The sequence below is a fragment of the Medicago truncatula genome, chromosome 3 (assembly GCF_003473485.1).
Source record: "Medicago truncatula cultivar Jemalong A17 chromosome 3, MtrunA17r5.0-ANR, whole genome shotgun sequence".
Taxonomy (NCBI): Eukaryota; Viridiplantae; Streptophyta; class Magnoliopsida; order Fabales; family Fabaceae; genus Medicago; species Medicago truncatula.
Window position 1 is genome coordinate 19,195,674 of NC_053044.1, and position 17,415 is coordinate 19,213,088.

At 35.3% G+C, this 17,415-nt stretch overlaps 3 protein-coding genes across 3 annotated transcripts; 1 reads left to right on the top strand and 2 right to left on the bottom strand.

Annotated features, from left to right (window-relative positions):
- Positions 1 to 397: 397 nt before the first annotated feature.
- Positions 398 to 1,267, bottom strand: LOC25490584 (glutathione S-transferase T3). The gene has a single exon (XM_039831958.1). The coding sequence runs from the start codon at positions 1,265 to 1,267 to the stop codon at positions 398 to 400; it is 870 nt and encodes a 289-aa protein (XP_039687892.1).
- A 3,352-nt stretch (positions 1,268 to 4,619) lies between these two features.
- Positions 4,620 to 5,883, top strand: LOC25490585 (2-hydroxyisoflavanone dehydratase). Its single transcript, XM_013604191.3, has one exon. It carries the CDS (start codon positions 4,669 to 4,671, stop codon positions 5,668 to 5,670), a length of 1,002 nt encoding a protein of 333 aa, XP_013459645.1. The 5' UTR covers positions 4,620 to 4,668; the 3' UTR covers positions 5,671 to 5,883.
- Positions 5,884 to 6,536: 653 nt separating this feature from the next.
- On the bottom strand, positions 6,537 to 16,994 carry LOC25490586 (coniferyl alcohol acyltransferase). The gene is made up of 2 exons (XM_013604192.3): positions 16,557 to 16,994; positions 6,537 to 7,561 (listed from the first exon to the last, which is right to left on the bottom strand). The coding sequence occupies exons 1-2, from the start codon at positions 16,992 to 16,994 to the stop codon at positions 6,575 to 6,577; spliced, it is 1,425 nt and encodes a 474-aa protein (XP_013459646.1). The 3' UTR covers positions 6,537 to 6,574.
- Positions 16,995 to 17,415: the final 421 nt, after the last annotated feature.

Here is a 17,415-nt window from a genome sequence, read left to right on the forward strand (position 1 = left end):
AAAGTAGATATGAATGAGATTTGTGAAATTGGAAGTAGATTTTAATGAGACTTGTGAAATTGAAAGTAGATATGAGTCCCTATATATAAGTACATTGTGTGGTGGACACTGACGGATTTGAAATAAGTTATAGTAGGTGAAATAATGGGCACACAGTGGACATAATTATTAAAGCAAATAAGTCACGGGGACTAGACAACACTGACAATTATTAAAGTAAACAGTGAGGACTAGACAAAACTCTGATAATTATTAAAGCAAACAGTGAGGACTAGACAAAACTCTGATAATTATTAAAGCAAACACTACGGACTAGACAACACTGACAAATATTAAAGCAAACAGTCGGGACTAGACAACACTGATAATGTTGACTGAATACAAACAACAAATAAAATTAATTTTCAAACAGCTCACGCTCCAACTTCTCCAACAGCTCCTTCTTCCGGTCATCGAGATGCTCTTCGTCCCTTAACTTTAGATACATTTTCATTTTTTTAGCTTGAGTCTTTTCTTGCAGCAACTTGTTTTTCTGTTGTTTCACCAAAGTTAACTCTTTCAATTGTTCAATCTCTTGCTCTTTTAATTCTTTGAATTGAACCCATTCCTTTTCCACCTTCTCCAATGTCTCGCCCTTGCTTTTCATTTTACCTTTTTTTTTAGCTGCCTCCCTACCCATTGGACGAGCACTAAATCCTACAGAGTCCTCGTGAGATCTCTTAGATCCACTACTCCCTGACCCAACATTTCCTCCCATCTGACTACCATAACGTGGTTGATCACGGAGAGCGTGCCATTCTTCATTCAAAGTAAATTGAATATTCTTCCCACCTGAAAATAATTCATGCGCTTTTGTCAAAACATCATCTTCCGACCAACCGCTTCCTTGCATACGCTTAGCGCTTTCGTAAGCACCAATCCATTTATTTATTATTTTGCTCATATAATTAAAACGGTTTCGGCAGACAACTAGATCGCGGGGAGAATCGAATGAGCAATACTCATTACAATACTCAGCAATTTTACCCCAATATGTTTCTCCTCTCTGGTTTCTCCCGACAACACTGCTTGTTCCATATTTAATCCATGCACTAATTAGAACCAAATTTTGTTGAGTGTTCCATGCTGGTTCCTTACTTCTCTTGCTCTTAGGAGTTGAATCTTCTGGAGTGACTTCATCAGCAACTGCCATGCCACCAGGAGTTATTTGTGTTGAAAATTCAGGATATTGGGTTGCATCAACACTAGGAAAATTTTCATTCCCCATTGGCATATAACTATTAAACGGGGGTGTTTGAGATGGATATCTCATCATAGATCCATAATATGGATGAAAGTTTGGAACAGAGGATGACTGGTTGAAATTTGGTGGAAAACCAAAATTAGGTATGTTTTGAGAACGTTGGTTGAAAAATTGATTTGGATTTGGATAATTGTTGGGATTTTCGTAGTTAAATGGGTAATTAGAATAATTTTGGTTGTTGAAATGGTTATTATTGGGATCCATTTCACTAAAAATAAGATTAAAACTTCACTTAGTTTGCTAATAGAAAGATAATAATAAGAAGAAGATAGTGAAAAACTTGGTTTTTTTTTCTGTGTCCAAATCAAATGAACCAAGTCTCTATTTATAGAGAAAAAAAAATCATGAATTTTGGTATAATTTTTTTTAAAAAAAAATTAATTTACAACGAAATAATTGAGGTTAAATTATGAAAATGATAAGAATCCGGACAACCAATTATAACGCGCCACGTGTCATTATCTATCCAAAAAGCCATTCTCTCTCCGCACGTCTGACAGCCCACGTGCCTTGTCTGCGCGTGTAACGCACGCGCCCGTTTTGGGCCAATTTCGCGTCGCCACGTGTCCGGCCTGGCAGGGTTAAATGGTGTTGAATCGGTTCACCTTCTCTCTCTTCTCTTCCCTCATTCAACACACTTTAAACACACCATTGGAGGCAAAATTGGTGTTGAATGGCTCATTAAATACACCATTGTAAGTGGTCTTAGTGGAACAATAATAAAGGAAACATAGGAAGGTATGATGTGTTCCAACCACTTGTTGTTGTACCATTGGTGGAGCTCATGACAATGTAAATTAAGAATAAATGTGAAGGAGTTCGGTGTTCTGGCTACACGTGAATGTAAAGCAGAAGTGCAACTAGCTAGTAGCTACACACATTGCTATGGCCATATTTCTAGAGTAATGATACATAGACACCTTTAGGTGGCAATACACCTTTTAACACCCACACAAAAATCTGACACGTAGTCACGTGGACCCCACACAAGCACACTTTCTCTTTTCTCTCATCTTCTCTCTTCCTAATGCATGGGATGTACAAATATGTATGAGAATAAATGGTGTCTATGTATCATTACTCTATTTCTAAAGATACTTCAATACCAAAGCTAAATAACATGGAAGTACACGCACATGTTCTTTTTCTAGTGGACCTCTTACCCCCACTCATCTCCTTCCCTTACACTCGTACTTGTTGGTATGTTGACGAACCATTCCTATATGAAGATGAAAAAGGGTGAGGTGAAAGAACCAAATACAAGGACGAGTTGGTGGCGTCCTTTTGGAAGAGTGACTTGACTCGGTGAGTCAAGTAGGCCGAGTGTGTACGTTATTTTGGGTTTGGAATCAGTGAGGTGACTCGGTGAACCAAGCAGGCCGAGTGCGTTTGTTGTTTTGGGAGGTGTGGATACGGGTGCACAACTCTACCAACAAGATTATATGGTTTTAGATGCAAAATTAACATTTGTGTCTTAGGAAGGGATGAATGAACTATGGTAAAAACATGAAAAATTACAAGTACTTGGGCGATTCATGAAGGCTACATGTAAAAATAAGTGATTAGTGATTTTACCTGAGTGATAGGAGTTGAAGCAACCAAGTAAGCTTTCCAACAGGAACCAAATCAACAAAGAGTAAAAGGAAATGCTGAAAATGTAGTCATGTGAAAATGAGGAGGTAAAAAGTTAGTATATATAGGGAGGAAAATAATAAAGGGTGTGGTGGGGGCCGCCGAACAATTATGAAGGTAAATAAGCATTAATGAGGTGGGTATAATGATGGGACAAGACAAGATGAAGGACAAATAAGTTTGAATCAAACTAGTGTTTACAACTCGGTCACGAACTAGTTATTTGATGGACGGCGGATCGGTATGAGTCGTTTGAGCAAATAACAAACGTCTACGCCTTAACAGGCTTCATGCTTGGTGGACTGTGGACTGGTACGGATCTACCGGATTAAAGAACAAACGTCTACGCCTTAACAAGCTTCACGTTTGGTCGACTGTGGACTGGTACGGATCGACTAGATTAAAGAACAAACGTCTACACCTTAACATACTTGACGCTTGGTGGACTGTGGACTAGCATGGGTAGACCATTTCCATTTGATTGTTCAAGTCAAGCCAGCCAGCTCAGCACGTCTTCAGTCAACACTCGATTGATTGTTCAAGTCAAGCCAGCTCAACACGTCTTCAGTCAACACTAGGTTGATGGTTCAAATCAAGCCAGCCAATTCATATCATCTTAACTTAATACCACGTGTCCTGTACGGACGATCATCGCGTCTCAACTCCACGCGCCCAATACGGATGAGTTGCTTCCTAGTCCACGCACGGCCTTACTCAAAGCAAACAACCAATAGGAGGCTCTGGATCACAACTTAATGGGCCTAGAATGATCAGAGAAAGGCCCATTAAGCCAACACTTTGAGGGCTATAAAAGGGGGAAGTTTAGATGTGATGGGACTGATTTCAGATAGTGAAAAACATTGTATTATTCATTTACTTCTGAAGAGTGCTCTCGAGACTCCACGTAGGATGTTTCACTGAGCAGCTCACCTGTTGTAATTAACTTGTGTTTACATACGTGAATACAAAATATGTTTTAAAGTGAAATAGAAGAGTGTGACACATTGTTTAAAAAAAAAAAAAGTGTGGCACATAATCGTATTCTATTTTACTGTTTAAGAGTAATTAATTTTTGTCAAAGAACTTCTGAAGTATACAGGGTGATTTTTCTCCTCTCAATCGAATTTTTTTTTTTTTTTTGGTCAAGTAGTCAGTGGCTAGAGCTCACACAATTTAATTGTGGAGAATTGGAGTATCCGAGGTTCGAATCCCAGCTCCTGCATATAATATGCAATATGTACTGTCTTTCATATATAAAAGTTATCTAACCATAAACAACTTGCTTAAAGTGTCCTCGTCCCTTACAACTTATATCAATCTGTTAACACCGATAGAATTATGTGGTGGATTTTTTTTTTTTTACAAGGGATTGGTTTATTATGGATGGTTCTTTGATTTTGTTATTGATTAGTTGAACTACTCTTGTATTTATTATTTGTATGTATTTGTACTCTTTAAGAATATTTGAACGATCTTTAAAATTTCTTTAATAATTTTCTTTTTCTCAATATTAGAAATCTAACTTTAAATAAAGTTAAAGTATTTGACCAATATTTAATAGGCTTAAAATACTCCATTCGTCCTTTTACCATAAAATGACAATTGCACCCACATTTAGATGCATGAATCTCTTTCTTATAAATACCAACTCACATCATCACCAAGAAAAACACCACACCCTCATATTTCACTTTGAAAACTCCATTCAGTCACTCTTTTCATCCTCAGTTGAAATGGCTTCCAAAACACAAACCACACCAGAAACCGTCGCTAAAGAAATAGTTACCGAATTTGGAACATTCATTCGTATCTTTAGCGACGGTTCAGTGGAAAGACCATCACAATCACCATTGGTTCCTCCATCTCTCAATGACCCAAACACTGGACTTTCATCCAAAGACATTGAAATCCCACACAACCCCACAATTTCATCTCGCATATACCTTCTAAAAATCACAAACCCACCTTCAAAATTTCCAATCCTGGTTTATTTTCATGGCGGCGCTTTCATCTTCGAATCCGCATTCTCAAAGTTGTACCATGACCATTTGAAAATCTTTGCATCACAAGCAAATGTGATTGTTGTTTCAATTGAATATAGACTTGCTCCTGAGTATCCTCTCCCTACATGTTACCATGATTGTTGGGCTGCACTCAAATGGGTATCTTCTCATTCCAATCATACCAATGATACCATCAACAATGCAGAACCATGGTTGATTGAACATGGTGATTTTGATAAGGTTTTCATTGGTGGTGATAGTGCTGGTGCTAATATTGCACATAACATTGCAATTCAAGCTGGAATTGAAAAATTACCTTATGATGTTAAAATATTAGGAGCTATTTTAATTCATCCTTATTTTCACAGTTCTAACCCTATTGGGTCAGAACCTATTATTGAGCCTGAAAATAATCTTTTCCATAAGGTTTGGCATTTGGTGTACCCAAATGCACCTTTTGGAATTGATAACCCTAGGGTTAATCCTTTAGGTGAAGGTGCACCTAGCTTGGAAAAACTTGGTTGTTCTAGAATTATTGTTTGTGTTGCTGGACAAGATAGGTTAAGGGATAGAGGAGTTTGGTATTGGGAATGTGTGAAGAATAGTGGGTGGAATGGGAAATTGGAATTCTTTGAAGAGAAAGATGAGAACCATGTTTATCATTTGTTTAAACCAGAATCTGAGTGTGCCAAGATATTGATCCAACGATTGGATAATTTTGTCCAAGAGTGAAGAAGGGTCATGATCAATTTGCTTGATTTGGTATTTTGTACTAGTAGTGTTTGTTTTTAATCAATAATGGTGATTTTCTAAATGCAACAAGACAATAATAATAAATGACCTTTTAGGGGTTTATGTTTGGATGGAAATAATGAAGAGATATTTCTTTAGACCAAAATGAATGGATGTAAAAATTTAGTTTATTACATTTAATTTTCTCTTTCATGATTTGGTATTTAATTCTTATGTTTGCATTCAACAAGGTTTGGCATATTAAAGAACTTCTTTTGCTATGTAAGAATGAATGGTTTAGTTCCATGATTAATTAATGGTATAGAATTCATATAGAGTGTGTTTGGATTGAGGGTTTAGGAGGGAAAGTAATGGAAAAGTTTACTTTTCTTTTTTAAATTACGGACATTATAAAATAATTTTTTAAAAATTGAATTAACAATATGATAAATAATCAAATAATACTTCAAAAACACTTAATTTATTTTTAAAAAATATTTTACATTATTCGTAATTTAAAAAATAAAAGTTAACTCTCCCCTCCCTTCCCCTCCTCAACCCTCAATCCAAACACATCCTTAAAAAAAAACGTACGGCGATCGGATTTCAATTCGAGATGGACAGGGAAGAAGATGAGTATGGGCGTAGGGCCCCCTTGAAGGAATATTACATCAAACTTTCAAACTTGATTTCTATACTTAAAACATATGATTAAAGTAAAACGTAGAATAACCAAACCCACAACCATTATAATTGAACAATGTTGCACACATTACAAACTTAGCAACCACATGTGATGCCACATTGTGATGCAATGACTTAAAATCATGCTTAAAATATGATGTACAAACTTTTAACCACTAGAATGCCATGTCAACATACATGATTAGTAATAGCATATCCATCATTGATTGAGATAATCCCAAGTCAAAGGCTTAAAGACATGATCTGCCTCGGACTCTATGATCTCCAATTGCTCTTTTGAAAGATGCATATAAACAATCCAATCACCATTCCTTAAAGGGCTTGGCATTGGCATCACATAACCAGTTTCACCACCCCATGGAAAATGGTAGGATGCAAACACAACTTTTCCCCATCCAAAATCCACCTTGTCTTCTGGAAATCTTTGCCCGGAAGATACCACAAAAGCCGGCCCTTCATTGGGGTCGCCACAATAAATCTTCGTCAATCCAGGTACAGGTCGGTGTGCTTCCACCCAGTCAATGAGCCCTAAGAAGTGCTCCTCCGTTGTTGCTACCGATACAAACTCACGAACCTTATCAACCACCCACCCTAATGGCTTATCGATCAACTCCTCCACTGATTTCCCGCCAAATGGGATAGAAAGAACATTACCAAAATAGTGGGTCATCATTGCTTCTCTCCCATCCCCATCACTACTATCGTTGCCAAGTCTCCTTCTTCCATCAACCACTATACCCATTTTGGCAATGCCCATTTTACTACCACCCCTTGTAGCTGAATTAGCAACTAACTTCCACAAGTAAGCAGAAAACGATTCAAGCTTCGTGGGCTTAGTGGTACCATTGTTGGTCCAATCCGCGAGTGATTGCAAGCGATAGAGCTCCTCTGAGGTGACGAAGTATATGCGGCTAAGTAACGACTTTGCAGTGGTGGCCGAAGGAGGAGAGAGTTCGGAAATGGGAATGTACATGTCATCAAGGGAAGGATGGATGGAACCTGGATGACGAGGGTTGAGGAGGGAGCGACGAAAACATGGTTCATTAGTCATTGTTATTGATTTGGACTTTGTTGGATGAGCCATCTCGGCCCATGATACTAAGAACATGTTTGTTGAGTAGGCATCTGCTATGCGATGATCAAATGTGCATGCCACTACAATCCCACCACAATTTAATGAAGTTGCCTGCGTAAAAAATAGTCAATTGAAACACGAGCATCGCTATTTATCTAGAGCATTGCTATTATCAATAGTATATATATTAAGATTTTTTATGTCACGTATCACTTTCACGTTTATTCGCAATATTTTTTTATTTTTCTATTTTTTTAAAAACTAATATTTGAATTGACATAAATATCTCAACAAACTTTTGATCTTATATATTAAATATTTTACTTACCTTTTTCATTGAATTCCTAATATTTTATGTAACAGAAATAACACAAATTCCTAAAAGTTAATTTTATTCTATATGTGTTAATATTTTTACTAAATCTAATTAATTTTATCTGTATGTGCATTTATAAATTTTCGAGTATTTATAATATGGTATATTTTATTATATTTGTGTGTATTTATTAAGATATTCATCATATACCAATCCGTGATAAATTTTATTTGCGAATATCATACATATAATTTTTTTTATCTTCTTGAATATGTCTAACCCGGGCAACGCGAGGTAAATACGCTAGTATTTAACTAGAAAGTAGATGTTTGTCACTCTCAGCCGTGTAACAAACTAGATAAGTATATTTATACTTACTTTTTTGTTATCCCAATTATACGCTTAAACAACTTTTTATATAATAAAGATTGTTGTTGATGTGATTAAAAAAAAGGATTTAGATTTTTTTTTTTTTGTTATATTGTTGGTGTCATTGAAATAGATATTCATGTTTAGTTTGGTTTGTTATAATTTGAAAGCAACAAACATTTATATTTTTAGTTTTAATCAACATCAAAATTTTATAAAAAAACACCGTTGATAATTTTCAAACGTCAATGCAATAAAAAGAGCGGAAAGACGTGAACAGGAGTGCCCATCTTTTCAATAATAATAATAAAAAAAATGGACCGAATTCAATTCATCCATTTAATACTAAGGATTATTCGTAGTCCATCCTTTTATTTTATGAAATCAATTGAATCATATTTTTTTTTTCGAGGTTTGAACCCTAGACCTTGCATATATTATATATTGTCCATACCAATCGAGTTAAGCTCACGAGGACAATCAATTCAACCATCTTAAGTAAGAGTCAAGATCCCTTATATTTTTACCCCCCGTTTTTTTTCATTACAAAGTTATGATAATATAAATACAATAAAGTAACATATTTCTTGAAAGGAAGATAACGAAACATTTGGTGTGTCTAATTATTAAACATACACTTCAAAACTATAGAAATGAAGAGGTAAAATAGAGACCGGAAATGGAGAAGATTCTAACTAATCAAATTTTAGTGACATGGGTTGAGTAAAAAAAAACTTATATTTTACACCAAGCTCGAAACAACTAGAGAAATGAATGAATCTCATACGTTCTTTAGATTGAAAGTCAACAGTACAAAGGTTATTTATACAAGTGGTAAACTCTATGCAAAGTCTTGTGAACTAACAGGTAGAGAATCACTACACTAATGGATAACTTGTTGCGCAAGTTATCTTTATACAAGGATGGATATCTATACATGTAATAGTCCCCCTCAAGTTGGAGGTTTGTATGTATCAACGAAATCCAACTTGAACAATAGAGAGTTGAAAGGTTGAGGAAGAAGAGATTTTGTAAAAAAATCTGCAAGTTGATTTTGTGAGGAAATAGGGAGAAGCTTCATGATGTCTGCTGCAAGTTTCTCTCTAACAATGTGGCAATCAATTTTCAGATGCTTGGTTCTTTCATGGAAAACTGGATTGGCTGAGATGTAAACGGAATTTTGATTATCACAGTACAAAACAGGAACTTTATTGCAAGTAATTTGCACTAAAGTTCCTGTTTATAGCAATCATTGAAGTTCACAGGTGGCTTATCCTAGTGCTCTATATTCATCCTCAGAAGAGGATCTAGAAACAGTGAGTTTTTTCTTAGTCCTCCATGATATCAAGGAATTTCGAAGGAAAAAACATTGTCCAGATATGGATCTTTTGGTATCTCTACATCTTGCCCAATCAGCATCTGAGAAGCCTTGAATAGAAGGAAGTGAAGATCTAGGAAAGTAAAGACCTTCGCCATGACAAGTTTTGAGGTATTTGAGCACTCTCAAAGCTGCATTGTAGTGTGTTTGAGTTGGATTAGACAAGAACTAGCTTAATTGGTGAGTGATGAAGGTAATGTCTGGTCTGGTTGCATTCAGGTACAATAATCTTCCAAAAAGTCTTCTGTAAGCAGGAATGTCTTTGTATGGAGGAGAGTCATCATGACATAGTTTGATGGAAGGATATGAAGGGGTGGCCATAGGTTTTGAATCCAAAAAACCTGAGTCAGATAACAAATCCAAACAGTATTTCCTCTGACATAGAGAAATATCCAGTTTTGAATGTGCAACCTCCAAACCCAAAAATATTTGAGTTGTCCCAAGTCTTTAATTTTGAATGAATGATGAAGAATGTTCTTAATAAAAGTGAATTCATCCAAAGAATTACCAGTCAAGATTATGTCATCAATATAAACTAAGAGAGTAGTGAATTGAGCGGCACTGTGTTTGATAAACAAAGAATGATCTTCTGAAGCTTGTTGATAACCATTTGCAATTAACAGAGCAGTTCCTCATACCATTTCCTACTGCTTTTTTCAGGACATATAATGGTTTGAGAAGCTTGCAACATTGATTAGGCTTAGTGGTGGAAACTCCTGGTGGGATTTCCATGTACATATCTTCTTTAAGATCCCCATGCAAGAAAGCATTATTGACATCAAGTTGATGAAGATGCCAGTTATGTAATGAAGCAAGTGCTAACACTAATCTGATGGTGGTATGGTTGGCTACAGGTGAGTAAGTATCAAAGTAATCCAAACCTTCTACCTGATTATAGCCCTTAGCAACAAGTCTAGCCTTGTATCTCTCAATACTGCCATCTGCATGATGCTTAATTTTGTAAATCCACCTAAAACCTATAGGTTTAACATTAGAAGGTAAATCAATTATTTTCCAAGTTCCAATATTCTCAAGAGCAATGAGCTCTATAGTACATATTATTAACAGATGCAGAAGATTTATTGTGACAAATATAATCTTTCAAGTAAGAAGGAGAGAGGTTTTATTTCTAGAAGAATGTCTAAGGACAGGAGGTGATGTAGGAGGGATAGGAAGAGTAGTAGTGGTAGGGTGATCATGAGAAACAATATCAGTAATAGGTGAAGAAGAAGGAGGAGTGTCAAAAATAGAAGGAATGATAGAAGAATTTGAAAGAGATGAGAAATACTCTCAATCATGACTCTGGGAGGATGGATTAGATTTATAGGGTAAAACACATTCATGAAAAACAACATGTCTGAAAATATAGATTTTTCTGGTATGTAAATCATACAAAACATAGCCTTTGAAACCTAACTTGTACCCTAAGAAAACAGACTTTTTGGCTCTTGATTCAAATTTAATTCTGTGACTTTGAATGGATGAAGCATAGCAAAGACAACCAAAAACCTGGAAATTAGTGACATCTGGTGGATTTTCATATAGTAAATGATAAGGAGATTGATTTTGAAGGACATGTGTAGGTACTCTATTAATGAGAAAGACAACATGTAAAAAGGCATATGACCAGCAGGATAAAGGTAATTTGGATTGGTAAAGTAAAGCTCTTCCTATGTTTAATATGTGTTGATGCTTTCTTTCTACTCTCCCATTTTGTTGGGGGGTTTCAACATAAGACCTTTGATGCAAAAAACCTTTAGAGGTATAAAAATCATGAAGGAGAAATTCAGGACCATTATTAGTTCTTATGATTTTGGGTGTGGTACGAAACTGGTTTTCTATCATAATAATGAAATTTTTAATATGAACGGGTACTTCTGCTTTAGATTTAAGCAAAATGATCAACAAAAATCTGGTATGATCATCAATTATGGTGAGAAAGTATTTGTGTCCATGAATGAATTAATAGCAAGTGGTCCCCAAATATCAAAATGAAGTAATTGAAATTTACTATTAGCATGAGAAGAACTACGAGGAAAAGGAAATTTCTTATGGCTAGCAAGTGACAAACATCACATGCTGGTTTATTATCAACAATAATAGATGGATACAAATGACACATAGAAGATAGTCTTTGATTGGACAAATGACCAAGCCTGAAATGCCACAAGGTCGATTCAGGTATCCTAGAACTGTTAAAAACAACTTGAGACTTGGTAAAACTAAAATCAAAAATATTACAAGCACTGTGTGCTACTTTATTAGGTAAAGACTGAAAACTATTGAATTTGCAACTTCTGATTGTGGGACTGTGATGAGTCAATAATTGGTCGTTTTAGTATAATATTTAGTTTCTTCTTAATTAGATTTAAGTTTATTTTATTTTAATATTATTTCCTTTTAGAGCTATTTTACTTCAATTGCATATTATTATATTTCAGGAATGAATATTTGATGGATTGAGTCTTGGAGCAAAGGAAAGGGGTTTTGGAGCTTATTCGGAGCAAAAATACTAAGATTCGGAGACAAAAATATGTCTCCTCCAAGTCAGAAGCTTGGCACAGCCCGTGCTAACATTGGCACAGCCGTGCCACCTCCCAGGACAGCCTTTTGCTGCTTTTGCTTAGATTTTAAGCTACTCTATTTTAGTTTTACCAAAAATCCCGTGGTTGCTTGTGCAACATTCTAGTGATGTAATTGCTTAGATTCTAAGTCGAATGTAAACTATAAATAGAGTAGCTAGCCATCACAAACATTCATCTTTTATTCTTGGAATTCAATAAGTGACAATTGTCTTTCTTAATAAAAGTTCTTTTCTTTTCCTTTACTTTCTTATTATTTACTTTTATGCTTTTCCTCTTCTTCTCCATGTCTACGATGAACATGAGTGAGTAGACTTCTCTTGTCTTAGGATTGTTGGATAAGTCCAATGACATAATCCTAATCAAACCAAGCTTTAAACCCTAATCTTATGTAACCCTAATTTCTAATCTAAATTCACCGTTTTAACATGAATTAACCATTATCAAACTGTGGAAACGAAAGTGGAGGGTTTAAAAATTGTTAATCAATCATCTCAAATATCAATTCATAAAACGAAAGTGGAGCTTTGATATTCGAACAAGTGAATTTAGACAAAGATTGTAAAGGCAGTGAAATAGTCTTTACAATCTTTGAGACATATAAGTTTCGAACTTTAAGGATTCTAATAGTGATCAAGTTAGCGAAATATGCTTGGTTGCTAAAGGGACCAAAATCTAATAGTGATCAAGTCAGCGAAATAGGCTTGATTGCTAGAGGAACAAAAGAGAAACTGTCTTTAGAAGTTAGGTCTAACATAAAGTTCTAGGTTTAATAGTTCAGTTTGTGAAGGATTTGTCGTTAAGATGAACTAATGATCCCAAGGCTCTTTTTATTATATTATCTTCTAACCGTTTGAAAACCCCAACTTTGCATCTTGATTCTCTTCTAATCATCAATTAAAGTTAATTGAATCAAACAACACCCTGTCGGAACATTACTCTTATTTTACTACTTCGATAGAACCGTACACTTGCGGTTTTATTCAATCAGACTGCATAAACATTTTGTAGATACCATCTGACTGATCACCCAAACCAATCATCCTCCGTGATGTCACATCCTGTATAATGCACTTCTTAGAGATAAAATTAAACTACAGGATAATGACTCACACATTTTGGAGACATATATCAAATTGAATTTGAATTCAGGAGACTAACAAATTTGGAGCGAAATATACATTGCCAACATAATGCACATGTATAAAATTACCATTAGGAAGACTAACAAGAACATGTTTGATTTTATGAAATGAAGTGAAATGAGATTTAGAGAAACAAACATGATCATTAGCTCTTGAATCTATGATCCAAATTGGTAAAGAACTAACATGAAAGGAAGAAGAGAAAACACTTTGTATACCTGACTGATTTGTAGCATGAGGAATGGATTGAGATGCAGTGAGTTGATTTGAGGTAGAAACAGAAGGAGACACTGTTGAGGGTAAAAAGGTTTCTTGTTGAACCAAGTTCACAAGGTGCTGATATGTGTCCTGAGAAATACTGAAACCTGATTCACCATTCCAATGCTCAGTGTTACCTCCATTACCAAATTCGACTGTAACACTATTAGTGGATTCATGAGTGAAAGCATTGGAATTTCATGATTTGTTAGAGTTAGGGAGTCCATGCTTCTGATAACAAGTGTCAATAATGTGGTTTGTACGATTGCAGAAATTTCAATATTTGGATGAATTCTTCTGATTTCCATAATATCCTATACCAAGACCATAAGACTTCTTTGAATCAGTGGCATTAGCCAAAATGTTGGACTCATCAGTAGCAAGAGAGAGTATAGGTGCATGATTACTCTCCTCTTGAATCACTAAGGAATACATTTTATTCAAAGAAGGAAGAGGATCCATAAGCAAAATTTGAGTCTTGACCACTGAAAATTGGTCTTTCAGGCCTATGAGAAATTGCATGATTTGATCTTCAACATGATACACATGAGCAAGAGTTGAAGCTTCACAACGACATTGATGAATACATGAACAATTAGGAAGAGGCCTGTGTGAATTTAATTCTTCCCAAAGAGAGCACATTTCAGTGAAATACTCTGAAACCGTTTTTCCTCCTTGCTTGAGGTTGTTGATAGAAGAACGAAGAGTAAAAATTCAAATTTTGTTAGCTTTAGAAAACCTCTCTTTCAGATCTTCCCAAACATCTGAAGCATAATCATGAAAGACAATGGTTTGAGCTATAGATTCCGAAACCGAATTGATAATCCAAGAGTGTATCAAGTGGTTTGCACCGTTCCCACGCTGCTCTGTTCAAATCCAAAATGTAAGGTTGTTGAACCGCGCCATTGATGAACGCAAGTTTGTTCTTTGCTCTCAAAGAACGCTTCCTAGAACAACTCCAAGCTAAGTAATTGGAGCCATTGAGCTTGGGAATGATAGAAACTGAGTTCGGACCTTCGCTTGGATGAACGTAGAAAACCGATTTAACATCTGGTTGTGGTGGAGCTTGAATGATGATAGGTGCTTGACGAGGAGGCATGATGCAAAGGAAGAAGAACCAATGATGAACAACGTGTAAAAACGCAGAAATTGAAGAAGAACAAAGGAAAGAAAAAGAGGAAAAATCACCGATTGAAACAAAAGGAGAAAGCACAGAATCACAAAGAAAAGCTTCTACAAGTATCAATGGTGAAAAAGGAGAAGAAAATCAGAGGTTGAAAATGAAGATTGGAGCGGAAGCAACCGTAATAGAAAACAGTTAGGATCAAAACTTCTCTCACGGGAGAGAGAAATCTAATACCATATTATCACTAGAGAGATTCCCATACGTTCATTAGATTGAAAGTTAACAGTACAAAGGTTATTTATACAAGTGGTGAACTCTACGCTAAGTCCTCTGAACTAACAAATAGAGAATCATTACACTAATGGATAACTTGCTGCGCAAGTTATCTCTATACAAGGATGATATACATGTAATAACAACCGAATCCGGTGATGAAAATGTTGGTTTGGGTCAGGTTATTAGATCCATGAGAAATAACTTTTTAAAAAAATCCCCAATATAATTAAATGCCATTATTTTTCATTTGAACTAAATTATTTCGTTTAAAATTTTAACATTTGTATTAAATTAAAACGCTTTTAAATCAACATATAATGGTAACAATATTAAAATAAATACTTTTTTTAAGGGCTTGAGTTACCGAGTTACATATTTAAACTTATAAGATATTACATGAACTAAACCATTTCAACTTTTAATAAATTGGTTTAGATTGAACCCAAATTTAAATAATTTGGCTTAATTGCACTTTTGGACCCCTATCTTTTCAAAAGTTGTGGTTATGGACCCCTAACTAATTTAAATACAAAACAGCCCCCTATGTTTTGATTCTTAAGCAGTTTTGGACCCCCAAGGCAAAAAAAAAAAAAATTGACACGTGGCACCTCACTTAGGGTGCCACGTCAGTGTTGACCGAGTCAATAATGAACTGGGGGTCCAAAACTGCCAAAGAATCAAAACATAGGGGGCTGTTTTGTATTTAAATTAGTTAGGGATCCATAACCGCAACTTTTGAAAAGATAGGGGTCCAAAAGTGCAATTAAGCCAAATAATTTAGTTAATTTGGGTCATCAGATTGAATGTGTCACCCAACTTGTGAACACCACCCGGCCCTTAGACCCAAATAAAATTCTATATTCATTAAAAAAAATATTAACCAATAAAATACATTAAATAATAGTATTTACTCAACATATTAGATAAAGGATTTTTTTTATAAGAAGATAAAGGATTTAAATAAATCATACTTGTATAATGTTTTATTATTAATTTTTTATTTTTATGAATCAATAGAGCGATGAAGGTATAGAAAACAACTAGACATCCCAACTAAGTTTGCACCCCATAATTATTGCTCCCATCCTTTACCACATGCTCTAAAATTTTATTAAAAAAGAAAAACTATACAAGAGAGGGGACTGTATCAAAATCCTCCAAAATTAAAATAAAACAAAGGACATACTAAGGAAAACGAATATTCGGAAGACCATGTTTATCTGTGAAAAAATCCTACCTAAGGAAACTAGGTAAGGTATCCCACCAAACATGCATGGTTCTTATTACCATGCCTCCTGGCTTATCTGCACAAGCATTCCTTTTTCTATAGATTTGAATACTATGCCAATACCATCCAGGACCAATTGAAAAAATGTTTTATTATTAGTTAATATTAATGTAACTTTTTTTTAGAGGTCACTCTGTAACTTATTTATTAATAAATATTTCGAATTTATATAATAATTAACATGATTTTTTAACTTATAAAGATTCCGATCAATCCATTGAAAATTGTTATTGGATAATCAATGAATTTAATTTTATATTTGAGCTTTCAAAAATTAAAAATGAATTAATGAATTATTTTGATTAATCTATTACTGTCCGAAAAAAATATATTCAACCCATCCATTTTGTCACCCCTTAGTTTTATACCTGGATTGCGAGCACGCCATGCTTCTTCTTAGGAACAAACTTTCCTTCAACAGATTCATCAGGGTTATAAAAATTGAGGCATTGAAGCTCAACATCAGCAACAGCTTCAACAAAATCAACACCACGGTTATTACAAAGAATCTCAGGTTCACCCACAGAATTGGACACAACTTCACCTGCAAATGCATAGTATGAGACCAAAACCTTAGCTAATGCCTTCTTGAGAGACACAACCATAGAATCAAAGGTTAATAACGTTGTTGAAGTGGACAATAACATTGGATTCTTGTAACAAAAGAACACACCAACATCCAATGCAGGTAGAAGTAAGTCAAGATTAGAGAGTGGGAGGCAATGTTCTTTTATTGGTAACACTGCTGTCACTACCTCTTCATTTGTTACACTCACAATGAAATTATCTCCATTTCCAATACCCATTGCTGTTAGATATAACTAAGGATATTGAAGGGTTTTGTTTAATTGATTGTAGTTTGGCGAAGTAGTTGTGCTGTGTGTGTGTGTGTATATAGTAGAAATGGAGCGTGATGAAGAGGTTTGATTTTGGTCAATGTTGATAATAGTACTGGTAGTTACAAAAATCACATCATACAAATGCCAGCAAATTATCCAAACTTGTTATGCACCGGTTAGAAGAACAATCACACGACAACACGTGGCATAACTTACGTCATCTTAAGACTCCGCATCTGAAGGAGCACGCCAGCTTAAATGTATCGTGCCACACAGAAGCGCGCCCCAGCACGAGGATCGCCCTACACGTGTCATCTTTCGTCACTAATCACACGCAGCATAACCCGGAGACGATTATGACCAACGCGCGCCTATACACGTGATTTTG

Excerpts from the sequence above, each read along its gene's own strand:
- LOC25490586 (XM_013604192.3), bottom strand. The coding sequence starts at position 16,994 with ATGGGTATTGGAAATGGAGATAATTTCATTGTGAGTGTAACAAATGAA. Across the intron at positions 7,562-16,556 it reads ATGGCGTGCTCGCAATCCAG|GCAACTTCATTAAATTGTGG; the intron begins GTATAAAACTAA and ends TTTTTTACGCAG.
- LOC25490585 (XM_013604191.3), top strand. The coding sequence starts at position 4,669 with ATGGCTTCCAAAACACAAACCACACCAGAAACCGTCGCTAAAGAAATA.
- LOC25490584 (XM_039831958.1), bottom strand. The coding sequence starts at position 1,267 with ATGGGGAATGAAAATTTTCCTAGTGTTGATGCAACCCAATATCCTGAA.